Consider the following 15,734-nt stretch of genomic DNA (forward strand, 5'->3'; position numbering starts at 1 on the left):
AAGAATAATACCCCTTACCTTGTTTCAAGCCAAATATTTGCAAGTTGGCTTTCTTCTCTTTGTTTTGCTTCCTTTATCACCAAAACTACTTTAAATTAATACCAAAACACACTAATATATTCACATAATATGCATATAAACATAGATAAAGAGAAAGGAATGAGATCTTTGGTTACCAAAGCTTTCAAGTGCTTCATTTTCTTTTCTTTTCTTTTCTTTCTTGTCTTCCAAACTCCTTCAAATCCTTCATTTTTCTTCAAGAAAACAAAAAAAAAACATGAAGAATGGTGGCTACTGGAATATGGACAGGAAATGATGAAAAAGTCTTAAAGTTTCTTGGTTTTGTCTTTTGTTTTTCTCTTTATATAAATCTTTATCTTTTCTTTTTTTTTTCATTTTTTTTTGTCTTTATATATATATATATATATATATATATATATATATATATATATATATATATATAAATACGCATATACATGTAAAACAAATATATATACTTAAAATAGAAATATCTCGAAATAAGGTCAAAAGACATAAATATCCTTAAAACATATCTGAGGGTATTACAATAATAGTTTTATTTTTAATTTTAATTAAAATTTTTAGTAAAAATTATTTTTTAAGTAAGTATTTAAATTTTAAAAAATTAGAGAAGGTAACTTTAGAATTTCGGTATACCTTATATAGGAATAAGTGTATTGGCCTTAGAAAAATTTATGCGTAAATACTTTTATTCAAACACAAATTTTTAAAAGAGAGACTGAAAAAAAAGGAGAGGGTCGTAGCTTCCTTCTCTCTCGTCTTCGATTTGGATAATTTTCTTCTCACTCTGCTCTCGCTAGGGTTTTCAGAATTGCGAAATTATCAATGAATCTGGTTCGTTAGTTCGAGAACAACTGAACCTGAAATGGCCGCGGCGAGGAACGTAAACGTGATCGTGATCGGCGATGGCTCGAGGACACTGAGAGACGAGGAAAGCGGAAATGGCAAAGCTAAAGAAGGAGAAGAATCGCCGACGGCAAAGCGCGTCAAATCGGACAGATTTCCACTTACACGGTGGGAATTCGCGGCGTTTGTTGGTGTATTTTTGTTGTTTGTGAGCGGTCTCTTCTGTGTTTACCTCACAATACCTCCTGCTGAATATGACAAGCTCAAGCGCCCTCGCACCATTTCTGATCTTCGCTTGCTGAAGTATGTCACTGTTCAATTCTTAATTTTCGGATGATTTAATTGTACCCTCTCAGGGTTTAGTTTAGATTAGACTGAGAATTGATTATTTTTTGAGGCGATGGAGCTATTTTAAACGGGTAAAATGCTCTATTCAAGCATTTTTTTAAATGCACGCATTGTTAAAGTTTTAATTTATGATAATTTTCTTCATAATTTCTCCTGGTTTTGGTTTTCATGGATAATTTTTAGAGGATGAGGCTATTTGCACCTAGAAATTATTCTTCACACCCATTGTGCTAAAATTCTAATGCACATTTTTTAAATTGATTTTTTTTTTAATTTATTGACTTAGAATAGAGTTTCTTGTTTATATTGTAATTACGAAAGTGTAATGCTCTTAAGCAGTGTCCAAGTCACTATTTCAAGTGATATATCACCATCCTTGACTCTTACATGTAAATAACAAAATGGTGGGTTGAGTGAAAGATTACTTGGGATGAGAAATTTGGTATAAGACTTGGGGTGTGTAGTATTACCCTCAAGAATAAGTGAAATAAGACATCTTACTTTTAAATTTTATAAATGTCATCTTCGAAAATTTGGTTCTGAGAGTAGATTTTTAGATTGCGAATAGTGTCATCCTTTTATGAGAATGTTTTTGACATAGTTTTAAAGGCAATTGTTTTTTTCTCAGGAATAATCTTGCAACATATGCAGAAGACTACCCAGCACAGTTCATTTTAGGATATTGCTCAACGTACATCTTTATGCAGACATTTATGATTCCAGGAACAATTTTTATGTCATTGTTGGCTGGAGCTCTTTTTGGTGTTGTTAGAGGTCTTATGTTAGTTGTATTAAACTCTACTGTTGGAGCTTCTTCTTGTTTTTTCCTTTCTAAGTTAATAGGCAGGCCTTTGGTTCTTTGGTTGTGGCCTGAAAAGTTAAGATTTTTCCAGGCAGAGGTACTTTCTTTCTTACTTGATTCTATCTACTTATTTTGTTAATTAATTTCTGTTTATTAAGTTTCACTGATGGTGGGATTCAGATAGCAAAACGTAGAGAAAAGCTACTCAATTACATGCTATTTTTGAGGATTACTCCAACATTGCCGAACCTTTTTATCAATTTGGCGTCTCCTATTGTTGACATACCGTTTCACATTTTCTTTTGTGCAACTTTGATTGGTCTTATCCCAGCCTCCTACATCACTGTCAGAGTAAGTTTTTCATTTCCCATCTTGTAATGTGCTTTCCTTTTTACTTTTCCTCTTTTACATTTTCAAAGTATTGGATTTTATTTTATGTGGATATGATAGTGTTAGTGACCTGACAACTTATACTATAACCAAGTATGCAAGAGCAAAGAAGTTACTATTTATTGTGTGAAAGCTCATGCAAGACTGCCTAGGATGGTTTAAGTATTTCTGACTGGAGAAATTTGTATGCCCTAAGATAGTGTAGGATGTTTGTAACTTGCTGTGGAAACATGCAATTTTAAAGGTGTAATACCTGCTATAAAAAAAAATAGTAGAAAAGGAATATCAGAAAAAATAGTAGAAATGAAACATGCAGTTATGGAGAATTACCTTGATTTTTATGATATGCATGATTATTTGAAATTGAAAGTGAGGTTTGCTAAAATGAAGCTTGTAATGGTTTTGAAGGAGATATTAAGGAATCGGAGAACAACCAATTAGCATGTGACAAGAGATGAAGTCTATGTAGGAAAAGATTCATGTCAATTGATCATTATGATCCTTTATGTCATAAACTTGTTAAGGCAGGCCAACATGCAATATTTGAATATTTAGAAAAACTTGATGAGTTAACGACTAGTAGTCAATCGTGGAAGACGCTTGTCCATTCAATGGCAACTTTTTTTTTTGAATTGTTTTAGCGTATACCTTTATCTTGGAGTTAATATCCGTTCAGTCTGGTGGCACATTGTTCTGGCTGTCAGATTTCATCAAGTGAACTAGGAAGGTTTCTCTATCCTTATTGGCATTATTTAGGCTACCCTCTAACTTGGAAACGGTATTAGAAGAATGATGAATCAGATTTGAATCATAGTTTCTTTGGCAGCAAGTTTGACCTATGAAAAGGAGGAAAATATGTTTGCTGGCATTTTGTCCATTAGGCTGGCAGATGAGCTGGATTGCAGTTTTTTATCAGATATTACTTATGGACCCAACAATTTAGGAGTATGAAGATGCATATACTATGTAAATGAGCTTTTTCAGTGATTATTTTGACATAATTGTATTTATTTATGCTTTTATTTTTCCTTTTGTAAGTTCGTTAAATCATATGTCCTGTTTGTGTGATCACCTCATTTTACTAATTAACCTACTTTTCTTGTAATTTCAGGCTGGTAATGCGCTAGGAAATCTCAAGTCAGTCAAGGATCTATATGATTTTAAAACACTTTCTGTACTTTTCCTTATAGGCTCTGTTATCATATTTCCAACTCTGCTGAAAAGGAAGCGAATCTATGAATGAAGGTTCGTGAGGTCCCTTCCATCCTCATATCAAACACTGGTTTACAGTAGTAGATATTTTGACTCTTTGAAATTGCAGGATCCGAAAAGAGTAGAGCTACAGCTCTTCAGTGGCAGTCCTTTTCACCCAAAGCATCAGACAGCAGGTCTCCATTGTCCATTATATATTACTGGTTGATCACCCTCCCTTTCCATTACTTTTTTTTTCTTACCCTTGATATAATTTAAATAAATCGACTCCCAAGACAGATTATTTGAAAATTAGGAGGGTGAAATTGCCTAGAAAATATGTTCTTTATACTCTTCATTATCTGCACGTAGTGGTGCCATCCATTAGTAACAAGTGTAGGAATGTAGTACTCAGCTGTAACAGCTTTGTACCCTATTTGCTCAGATTCTCTTTTTGTTGTATCTGATCCATGAGTACGGCCTTAGTCACAAATTGCAGGAAAATGTTTAGTAAAATTATTAGATGGTGAAAATTTTTGCATTTGATATATAATATTAAGTTATCAGATAATTTTTTCCTTTGATTTATTTTCCCCTATAGAATGTTGTGCATCACCAAATTGTCCATGTGGAATTATTCTTGCCAATTTTGTTGAAAGAGTTTTGTCGAGAACATTGCATTACCGTATTGCAACTTATTTAAGGAGTGTTTCTTCTCTGATAATATTTGTAATAGCAATTTTACCAAGAGGCAGCATAAACCCAAAAGCCACTTTCTGGCTGCAATTTTGTCAAACAAATGTATCTTATACCAAAAGTTAACAAAACTGATAAAGTATTAAAATTTTCAAAATAAAAGTCTAGGTAACGCTTATAAAACTTTGATTTATTTAATGTAATAATTGTAAGTTCAATCATCATGTCTCGGGTATATCAGTTTAACAAATACAGATAGAATTTTCGGTTACAAAAAAAAAAAAAGTGTATCTCTGAACGTTTCCAATGCATAAAGAGAGATTCAAAAAAGAAAATGGGAGCAACTAAAAAAATGAGAATGGTCAAAATTAAAAGAAAGTCAATAAACAAATATATATCAGAGAACATTTGGAGATGGCATTCTACAACACTTTTTGACAAAAGTTAATCTCCATAACCCAGCGTTTGTAGATCAATAGAAACATATAATTTGCAAGGTAATTACATACAAATTCAAAGCATTTTGATTTGAGTTTCGACAACAACTAAAACCCCTTGGAGAAGCGTTCATGACTGAAGTGAATCAAGTGTAACTGCTGGGAAGTCTTCATAGCCTGTGATACCAGTAATCCTTATCCGTGTATTCGGCTGCATAATTGGATCACAATCACATCAAACAAAGTCAAGCAAGAACAAATAATATAAAAAGGTTGCACAAATTTGATTCTCTTGCCGTTGTTGTGGAGGATTCCTGCAGTGATATTTCAAAGGTTGGACGGTTTACGTTGTGTCCATCGTTGACAAGTCTATGAAATTTCTACTTCAGTCCATTTACATGTGAAAGCCGAAGAGCTCTATGACGTGCTCCAACTGTTCATATTTACCTAACCAGAGGAAGTCCTGGCAACGGCCGTTTGACCCGTGAGCCGGACAAGAACTGATTCGTATAAAACCGGAATCACAACCGTCAAAACTCCAATTGACCTAAAGCAGAATCGAAATCAAATTCTGATGATTCGATTCAGGTTTTCCCTTTTTTTAACTATTGAACCACCGGTTTGTGCTCGACTAACATGTTCATGACTCAAGCTTCAATAATTTAATTAAAAAAATGTATTAATTTTAAATAAAAATGATTAAAATTTTTTAATTAAAAAAAGTATAAATTTGCAGGGAACTATAACCGTCCCCTGCAAATTTTGCAAAGACTACTTTGCAAAATATATGCCCTTTAGACCTATTTATGAAATTTTACTTAAAAATGCACACTCAATTTTTTAACTCTCTTATTTATTTATTCTTATTTTTCATTCTCAATTCTTAATACTCTCTCAATCAAATTCAATTAAATTCTCTCTTTGTTTTACCCATTCCAATTTTAATTTTTATAATTTAATTATTATTATCTTTCTATTATACAAATAATTATAAAATTTATCTCTATAATTAATTTTATTTATTATAATTAATTATATAATTTATTTTATATAATTAATTTTATTTATTATCAAAAAATGGTAAGTAGTAAAAAATTTTCACGTAATAAAAATTTGATCAATATTCATATACATTAAATATGGATAAAGATCAATTTATAAAAGATTTTTCAACACAAGAAAATAAAAGTCAATATGAAAAGGTGGTACAACAACAACAACAAGTGGAGATGAAACAACAATCACAAAAAATTCTTATTTCCTATATTTTCAAAATTTATTTTAAAAAAATACAAAAAGAAGATGATAATTTTGAAGTTACTTACAATTATTGTAAGCAAATTTATAAATTCAAGTAAGAAGATGATATGAGACATTTAAAAGACACTTAGAGTCGAAGCATCCTGAAAAAATTAGGTAAAATAAAACCCAAACATAAATAATCAAAAATGGGTCTCCACATAAATCTCTATTTATTTACGGTGATAATAAAAAGTAAAAAAGAACTTACAAAAATGATAACAATAAAGCACTTTACATTTAGAATTTGTGAAAATTCGGTTTTAATAATTATGGTAAAATTACGTTAAATCCTACATATAAAACTATTTTAGAAACACATTAAAAATATCATTATGAGGTTTATATAAAAAAAAATTAATTCAATTATTTACAAATTTAAATGAATGTGTGTTTATATGTAATGATATTTTAAGCGTCTATTTGCAAGTTCACTCTTATATAGGTATAACTTGTCATTGGATAGATAATAAATTTTAATTACAAAAAAAAAATTTAGCATTTAGTGTGTTTGATGACTCACATATGGCCGATGTCGGTCATTAAACCCCTTAAATAGTTGTATATCGGTTATTAAACACCGTAAATGTTAAAAGTTTTTCTTGTAATTGAAATTTATTATCTATTCAATGACAAGTTATACCCATATAAAAGTGATATTATAAATGGACGTTTCAATTATCATTACATATAGACACACATTCATCTAAATTTGTAAATAATTGAATTAATTCTTTTTTTTTGTTTTTTGTATAAACCTCATAATAATTTTTTAATGTGTTTTACAATAATTATTAAAACATAAATTTTTACCAAAATTAAATGTTAAGTGATCTATTACTACCATTTTTACAAATTCTTCTTTACTTTTATTAACACTGTAAATAAATAGAGATTTATGTGCAAAACCATAGCTGATTATTTGCGTTTGCCTCTATTTCATCCAATTTTTTTCACTTCGACTCCAAGTGTATTTTGAATGTTTCATATCTACCTCCCTACTTAAATTTATATATTTGTTTACAATAATTACAAACAACTTCAAAATTATCATCTTTTTTTTGTATTTTCTTGAAATAAATTTTAAAAATATCGGAGTTAAGAATTTTTTGTGGTTGTTTTCATCTCCACTTGTTGTTTTTGCTCCATCTTTACATATTAACTTTCACTTTCTTGTATTAAAAATCTTTCACAAATTGCTCTTCATTCATATTTGATATATATAAATATTGATTAAATCTCATATTATGTGAAGTATTTTCACTACTTGTTATTTTTAATAATAAATAAAATAAATTATATAATTAATTATGAAAGATAATGAAAAAAAAAAATAATAAATAATAAAATAAAATTAATTATAGAGATAAATTCTAAAATTAATTATTTAGAAAATTGTATAATAGAAAGATTTCTATAATTAAATTATAGAAATTAAAATTAAAATTAATAAAAATAAAGAAAGAATTTAATTGATTTTGAAAGAATTTGCTTGAAAGATTAAGAAAGTATTGATAATTAAGAAAATGAGAAATAAGAATAAATAAATAAGAGAGTTGAAAGATTGAGTGAGTATTTATAAGTAAAATTTTATATAAAAAAATAAAACAATGAATACACCTAATGTCCATATATTTTGCAAATGCTACATTTCAATTTTTACAAAAATTTACATAAAACCGTTACAGCCCTCTACAAATTTATACTTTTCTTAATTAAAAAAAAATTAATAATTTTTATTTAAAATTAATAAATTTTTTAATTAAATTATTGAACCAACGGTTCAACAATTCAAATAAAAAAACTGAATCGAACCATCAAAATCCAATTCTGATTTTGATTCCGGTTTCGATTTAGATCGATTTCAATTATGAGGGTTCCGGTTATAGTTTTACACAAGTCGGTTTCAATCCAGTTCACTGGCCAAACCAACCCGTAGTCAGGACTAATTTTATTTTTATTTAAAATTATTCAATTATATGATAACATGTTATTATTTATGCATATTATTTGTGCAAATACTTTTATTGAAAAATCAAACATGATTATAGAAAATCTTAGGTGGCAGTGTACTACGATTAGTGAAAATAAAACAAATAATACTATATGCACAAATAATGACATGTCATCATATAATTAGATAATTAAAAATTAAATATAAAATAACACTCAATTACATAGTAACACATTGTTATTTGTACATAAATAACATAAACACAGTTTTATTGAAGTAAAAAATTCAGTCCGCTTTCATTCATGCAAAAAATACTTTCATTCATGCATAAACCATAGTGTCTTTGGTAATTTACCAATGAATGATAAAATGAAGCGTATAATACCTGTCGATGACCAATATTTCTCCGGTAGTTTTTCTTCTTCTTATACTTGAAGACAATTACTTTAGGATTTAATCCCTGCATCATCAAAACATAAGGAATAGAAGAAAAAATATATCGATAAGATAAGAGAAGATAAAACTTATACGGGTTTGGACATAAATAGCCAATCCAATAATCACAATTTCCCTAAATGTGTACATTTTATTCAAAGTACAAATCTAGCCATAAAATCCAACGAGTTGCCAGTTGTACCCTTAATGAAATAATAAATGTTATATAATTAAGATAGCGCAAGACTATGCTAGACTCGATAATCTAGCATTTAACAATATGATTTGAAAGTCTAATTAAAGCATGTTAAACTATGTCGACCATGCTAGACTTGATAGTCCAACGAATTAGGGCTATTTTGTCCTTGTAATATTTTTATCAAGGCAATTAGGTTTAGTGATTTTATGGCAAAATCTGTCCTTTAATCAAACTCGTTAACATTCTGGGGATTTAAGTTAGTAAGGTTGCGGATATATGTAAATATTTCAAAAAATAACAATAGTGATAGTTTAGCACAACCATCTGGAATCAGATACCTGCTCTTCCACTACTGCATGCACAGCAGCATTAGTCACAACTGGTTTTCCAATATAGGTAGTTGTTCTGGTTCCCACAAGCAGTACCTTGTTCAAAACAATCTGCACATGAACAAAAATTGCATACCTTAGTTAAGGTACAAACAATAAGCAAGGAGAAAATCAGAGCAAGGCTGAAGAATTACAAAGAAACGTGCAAGTATTTATCAGGGCGTAAATGCAAGCCCTGAGAACCATTTTAGAGCATTGATAAATGCAATAAAATAAAATATCCCATAGGTTGTTTCAGATGATGAGAAATTAGAATGACATGATTTTGTAATAAAAATGTCATTTGATAGCTCTTCAAAATCCAAACTGCATACTCAGAATCAAACTCATACAAATCAATCAAACAGAAACTTCCATTAGCTTCATACTGAACTCCACATTTCTCCTAAAACGCACATGATGCCTAAAACAGAAACAGTAGTGGAAACCAAACAAAAACCTCACCAACAAACAGGTTTAAGAACCATGTCAAAGTTTAGGAAGAGATGTTCAACAAGAAAAACAAGCCATACTAACAACTAAACCCAACTAACAGGTGACACATTAAACATTGCTGCTGAAAATTGCAAGAATCTTTCAGTTGCTTGCTATATGGTAAAGCATGCTGCTGGACTTCGCAAACTTGTATATTGCAAGAGACTCAATTATAAAGAAATTGGAGAATACAAGAGAACCACTTAGATTTTCTTCTTTGGATGACAGAAATGTTTACTATGAAATACCTAAGTCCTAACAGATTAATAAGCAAAACAAACATATAAAGGATCTTGATTCAAAAATAAAATAGAACAAAAAATAAGGGGTGTAGTCAACAGATATGTCCAATTAAAATTCGTAAAAATTGACATCTATGCAGAGGACAGAAATAAAATGGTGTCAGCAGCATTCCCCATGGTATAGGAAGAACACACTCTCACGAAGACCTAATGCCTAATACCAAACAATAGAGCTTACAAAAGCTTTATCAACTTTACAAGTTGAACAGAGACAAAGTCTGGTTAACAGTTTCAAGGAATTAAAAAAAGATCTCTTCTGAATCTACGACTGCAAAGCCCCTTAAAAACCCATGAGTTCAGGTAGAACAGTAATCCAACAGATCTTGAAGACTTTACAGCATGTTTCTTGGTAGCAATGCCGAGCCTAGATATCATTATGATTTCCCTTTTCATTTATTTCAATATTTTTTATGTAGCTATTATTTGAAACATGCAAGATTCTAGCAAGACATTAATGAATATAACACAACCAATCACAAACGTAAAATCAGCAGTTATGTGCTTGTTCCTTTTGCAATATGAAGCCTATGTGCTACAATCACAGAATAAAGGGAATAAAACAGAAGACATACCTTATCATTGACATTTGCACCTTTTAGCCTCTGTGTATAGATATATCGACCAGGGAAAACAATATATTGGCGCGATCCAATCTACATAAACCCCAAATTAGAGCACCCAATTCATAAGACATGGTCAGTCCAAAATATCATAAAACATGAATAACAATCAAAAGTATCAACTGAGCAACCACCAGATAACTATCAAACAGGAAACCAAAATATTTTAGTCTACATAAATCTAAAAATATTAGAAAAAGAAAAACTGTTCATCGAGGTGAACAAACCAATGATCCAAAAAGCATAAATATAAATCTCAAGAACAATTGAGTAACCCGAAACCATACTTCAAAAATAAATAAATAAAAAGAATTTCAACAGGGTAACCCAAAATTTCCACTATATGACAAATAGCAATCTCAGGTATCAATAACTCTGAAAAAACAAGCTGCAATAAAACAAAATGCCTACTTGGAGCAAAAAATTACTCCAAAAGCCTAATCAACAGCCTTAATATTCATATGTCTAACTAGAAATTATATAAAGGAATGCAAAAAATATATTTTGCATGTTTCCTAAGTCAATGTGCAAAAAGGATCAGACATTGTTACCATTTAGACTAGTTACTCATCTGGGTAAACAAACAACAATAACATAACCGAACAAGCACAAAATCATGAAAACCTATGAAAGCCAAGCTTTTGTATAAAACGCATACAGCAAAAATGGTATTTTTCTTTTAATGGGTAATAGAATACAGCATATAAACAAAAAGGATATCACATTGTTATAAATTATTATTAGACAAGTTACCTATCTAGGTAAACAAACAAAACATGAATAACTATAAAAACAAGCATCTAGGTATAATTGAAAGAGCTAACAAAAGGTATCCTTTATACTGGTTATATCATAAAGCATGTAAGCAAAAAGGATAAGACATTGCTATAATTTATAAAAGTTACACATCTGGACAAATAATAAACAACAGAAACATAACAGGATAAGCACGAAACTAAGAGAAAACAATCAAAACAAGCATCTGGGTACGATTCACATGGTACGAAATTGAATCTTTCTAAAAAAAATTTCAGCTCAAAGCATATAAATTTTCACTGACCATGACAACAGCGAAGATTTCTTCACGCTTGGGCTTCTCTTCCTCGGAGGCGAGGAGTTCCACAGCGGGGGCGGGTTCAGGAGGCGACTCGGGTTCGGAGTCCAAAACGGCGCTTGCTTCAGAGGCAGAGTATTTGGGAGTGAAAAAGAATGCCGGAGGTCGTGAAGTTGAGAAAATAAGAGAAGAGGGGAGTTTTGGTTTAGAGAAAGAAAGAAGAGGAGAAGAGGGAGAAACTTTAGAGATTTTGCAGTGAGAAGAGAAGGAAGAACATAGAGCAAGAGTTGTTGAGGATGAAGAAGCTGCCATTATTAACGGAGTTTAGAGTGTGCGAAGCTCTGAGCTCTCTGTTTCTCTTGCAGAATATAACTGACAGACTTATCCACCTTATGTTCTTTGTATTATTCTTCATCTGAAATGACAAAAATGCCCCTCCTTTTCGTTTTCAATATTTTCACATAAGAAAATTTGTTTTATTAATTAATTAAAAACTTGTTTATTTACTGAATTATAACTGGTTGTTTGATAACACCGGCAGAGAAAATTAATTAAAATAGGCAGTCGGTTTATCACGTAAACCTTTTTTAGCAGAAATTCTTATTTTTTACCTTTTTAAGTAAATCATATTTTCATTTCAAAAATTACCCTCATTTAATTTCTTAGCATTTACTGTAGTTTTTCGCCGATTAATTGTTTATATTTCAGACGATACACATTAAAATTAAGTTTTTTGTAATGAATAAAATCTACAGATGAAAAACAAATTAATTTTTTATAAAATAATTGATTCTTATATACTTTTATACTGTTACAAAATGATGGATATATAGAAAATGGTGCGTTTTCTCAAAAACAGTGTGTTTTCTAAAAATGGTGTTTTTTTCTCAAAACGGTGCATTTTCTAAAAATAGTGTGATTTTCTTAAAACGGTGCATTTTCTCAAAAACAATGCGTTTTCTTTGAGCGGATGCGTGAAGGGGTGCGACAATTTAGAAAAGGTGCGGGAATTTAGAATGGGTGCGTGAAGGGGTGCGGGAATTTGGAATGGGTGCGTGAAGGGGTGTAGGAACGAGTGCATGAAAGGGTGCAAGAACGGGTGTGGGTGTGTGATTGATACCTAAACAAGAACATACTCCTTCCACAAATCTATCGTAATTGATTTTTCTATTGACTGAAAATAATTTCTGAAATCCACCGATATATTTTAGATTATTACCCTCTTTGTAGTGTCATTCCCCACCGAATCCAAGCATGAACATCACTTTTACTGTTCTTTCCGATCGATGGATTTAAGAACAGAAATATGACGTTAGTTTAAAATAAAGCAGATTTGGACTATTGAAAATAAATGAAGAAAGAGATGTTTATGAAATAACAGTAAGGGGGCGTTTGGTTACCGGAATCAAATATTACTTTAGTAATCTATCTTTTATTCCTTCAGATTACTTTGTTTGGTTACGAAGATAATAAAATATTTCAGTAATGTTTTATTACTAAGCTGACGTGACAGGTAATATAAAAGGTAATTTGATTACCATGTCAACCTTAAGTATTTTAAGATTACAAAGGTAATCTATTTTTTCTTACCATTTTACCCTTACTTATAATAATTTTGGAACATAAATGCCCTTTTTATCAATTAAAACAACATATATGTCAAGTACCAAATTTGACTTGAAAACTTTTTATTTGGGACAAAAGTACCCTTCAATTTACACTAAACTACCTTCATATAAAGCCTCACAAACCCTAATGCAAGTCCATTTCATCGTGTTTGACAACTAATGGTGTATGTCTTCTCCATAGCTAGGGTTTCTACTCAACAAATCATCTCCCTTCAAGTTACAGCAACAATTTTGGTAATTCCTCTCTCTTATCATCTTCTTTAATGTATTATAAATTTGTTTTTAATCTCCTTTTTCTTTGCTTTCGAATTTGAACTTTTGTGTTTTCATATAGAAACCCTTGATCTCCTGTTTTAAGAAGCTTTTCTGAACTCCTTTAAGTTGCCACTTGCTGAGGATAAAAAAATCTTTAGAATTTATTCCAATATTTTCTCACCCATTGAGAAAAAGTTCCACACAACAATTCCAACCAGGTTGAGTCAACTGAAACCTTGAAAACATCATCCCAAAAACCTGAAAATATATTGTCAAAATTAAGAATAAGTATATGTAAAGATTTGCTGCTAGATTTCAACAAATTTGTCCCAATAGAATACCCCTGCCCAAAAACTACTATGCTCTAGAGCTGGGATTTGCATTTGCTCCTCTGCCTCCTGCATTCTGGTGCCATATAAAGCTGTGTTCAGCCTATTGTGTAGCTGTCACAACTGGCTACATAAATGTTCCAAAATTGGTGCTTTATGATTTTTCTTCCTGCTGGAAATGGTTCCAACCTTGTTGCCTTGTTGTCCTTACCCCTTTCAGTTGCAAAATGTCCAGCCTTTTGGAAAAAAAATTGGTGCCTTTTGATGATGATTTTCATGCATGATTATAAATGTTCCAAAATCGGTGCCTTCAGATTTTTTGGTCTTTCTTTCTTTTTAATATACTTTACTTGGAAAATAAAAATATGATATTGCAATGATAACGGTGTTGATTTTCATGCATGATTATCAATGGATTTCCTTTGTGCCTTTGGTTTTCCTTCCATTTTTTTAGAAGAGAGTAGCCTTTTTTGGCTTCTTCTTTTCTTTTCTTTTTCTAATTTCATTAGGAATTAACAAATTAAAAGTTTATATAAATTAATGACAAAATTGGTTAATAATATGTTTATTGCTCTGCCCCATAATCAAATTATGCATTTGATTATGTTATTAATGTATTAGAGTAAATCAATTAATAATTTTTGTAATTGTGGACATGCACTAATGATAATTGTTTATTTATTGTTGAGAACTTCTTATTTTTATTGTCTTTATTTATTTTATTTGCATTATTGTGTTTATTCTCAATTTCCATTTTCATGTGTTAAATGACTAATTGAATAACGGTTTTTTTATTGCTTATGTTTAACAGTTATGGCTCGTTTACCTCTCCGACATAGGCAGCGTTTGGTTACTATTTTGCTTTTGCAATTGCATATGATGGAAACCATGTTCATTAAGCTTGTGCTTGTTGTTGTGGCCATGCTCGCTGAACATAAGAATATAACTAGGCGTTCTATATCATATGTTGGTGAATCATGTCACAGACATAACATCAGGACACTAAATTTACAGAAAATGATTTTTGATACTGATATACAATGTGTTGAGAATTGTAGAATGGATAGGAGATCATTTTTTAAATTATGTGAGTTACTTAAAAATCATAGAGGGTTACAATCAACTAGACATACTTCTATAGAAGAAATGGTCTGTGGTTTTTTGCATATCATTTCACACTATATCAAAAACAGAGTACTTAAACGACAAATAGTTAGGTCTGGTGAGTCAATAAGTAGAAAATTTCATGCAGTATCGCATGCTGTGTTGAGATTACATGCCATTTTACTTAAAAAGTCTGAGCCAATAACATAGAATTTAGCAGATGAAAGATGGAAATGGTTCAAGGTACATATTTATTACATAAAATACAAAAGTACATTTTTTTAGGTTACTATATAATTTGAAGTACTTGTTTAGTATTTACTTTTCCCTTCTTGCTAGAATTGTTTGGGTGCATTAGATGGAACATATATAAAAGTGCATATTGACTCAATCGATAAACCTAGGTATCGTATAAGGAAAAATGAAATTGCAACCAATGTCCTCGGCGTTTGCACACCTAACATGCAATTTATTTATGTCTTACCAAGGTGGGAAGGTTCAACTGCAGATAGTAGAGTTCTCAGAGATGCCATTAATAGGAGAAATGGCTTAAAGGTCCCCCAAGGTAAAAACCCCATGATCGAGTTATTAGATGTTATATTAGGGTAACATATTAGATAAATATTTTGAATTGTCATTTTAATTTTTATTATGGGATTTTACTATTTGTGTGATGCCGGATACACCAATGGGGAAGGTTTTTTGGCACCATATAGGGGGCAAAGATACCATTTGAATGATTGGAGGCAAAGTTACCAACCCAATACACTAGAAGAGTTTTTTTAATAGGAAACATTCTCAAGCAAGAAATTGCATTGAGAGATGTTTTGGAATACTAAAAGCTAGATGGGTTATTTTGAGGGAACAATCTTTTTACCTAGTGAAAATACAATGTTGAATAATTTTTGCTTGTCTTCTACATAATTACATTAGGACTGAG

At 30.7% G+C, this 15,734-nt stretch overlaps 2 protein-coding genes across 6 annotated transcripts; one reads left to right on the forward strand and one right to left on the reverse strand.

The window, feature by feature from the left end:
• Nucleotides 1-722: 722 nt before the first annotated feature.
• On the forward strand, nucleotides 723-4,190 carry LOC123229791 (uncharacterized membrane protein At4g09580-like). Its single transcript, XM_044655742.1, has 5 exons — nucleotides 723-1,191; nucleotides 1,865-2,135; nucleotides 2,219-2,389; nucleotides 3,540-3,673; nucleotides 3,750-4,190. Exons 1-4 carry the CDS (start codon nucleotides 908-910, stop codon nucleotides 3,669-3,671), a joined length of 858 nt encoding a protein of 285 aa, XP_044511677.1. The 5' UTR covers nucleotides 723-907; the 3' UTR covers nucleotides 3,672-3,673; nucleotides 3,750-4,190.
• Nucleotides 4,191-4,683: 493 nt separating this feature from the next.
• LOC123229792 (50S ribosomal protein L21, chloroplastic) lies at nucleotides 4,684-11,852 on the reverse strand. Of its 5 annotated transcripts, none has more exons than XR_006504941.1 (6): nucleotides 11,485-11,852; nucleotides 10,377-10,457; nucleotides 8,978-9,079; nucleotides 8,391-8,465; nucleotides 5,049-5,215; nucleotides 4,684-4,963 (listed from the first exon to the last, which is right to left on the reverse strand). XR_006504941.1 is itself a non-coding variant. In XM_044655744.1 (5 exons), exons 1-5 carry the CDS (start codon nucleotides 11,788-11,790, stop codon nucleotides 4,883-4,885), a joined length of 645 nt encoding a protein of 214 aa, XP_044511679.1. In that variant the 5' UTR covers nucleotides 11,791-11,852; the 3' UTR covers nucleotides 4,684-4,882. The 5 variants fall into 5 exon arrangements, 3 of the variants coding, with proteins under 3 accessions (XP_044511679.1, XP_044511680.1, XP_044511678.1); XR_006504940.1 differs by having other exon boundaries at nucleotides 5,049-5,299; XM_044655744.1 differs by lacking the exon at nucleotides 5,049-5,215.
• Nucleotides 11,853-15,734: the final 3,882 nt, after the last annotated feature.

Source organism: Mangifera indica, chromosome 11 (genome assembly GCF_011075055.1).
Source record: "Mangifera indica cultivar Alphonso chromosome 11, CATAS_Mindica_2.1, whole genome shotgun sequence".
Lineage (NCBI taxonomy): Eukaryota > Viridiplantae > Streptophyta > Magnoliopsida > Sapindales > Anacardiaceae > Mangifera > Mangifera indica.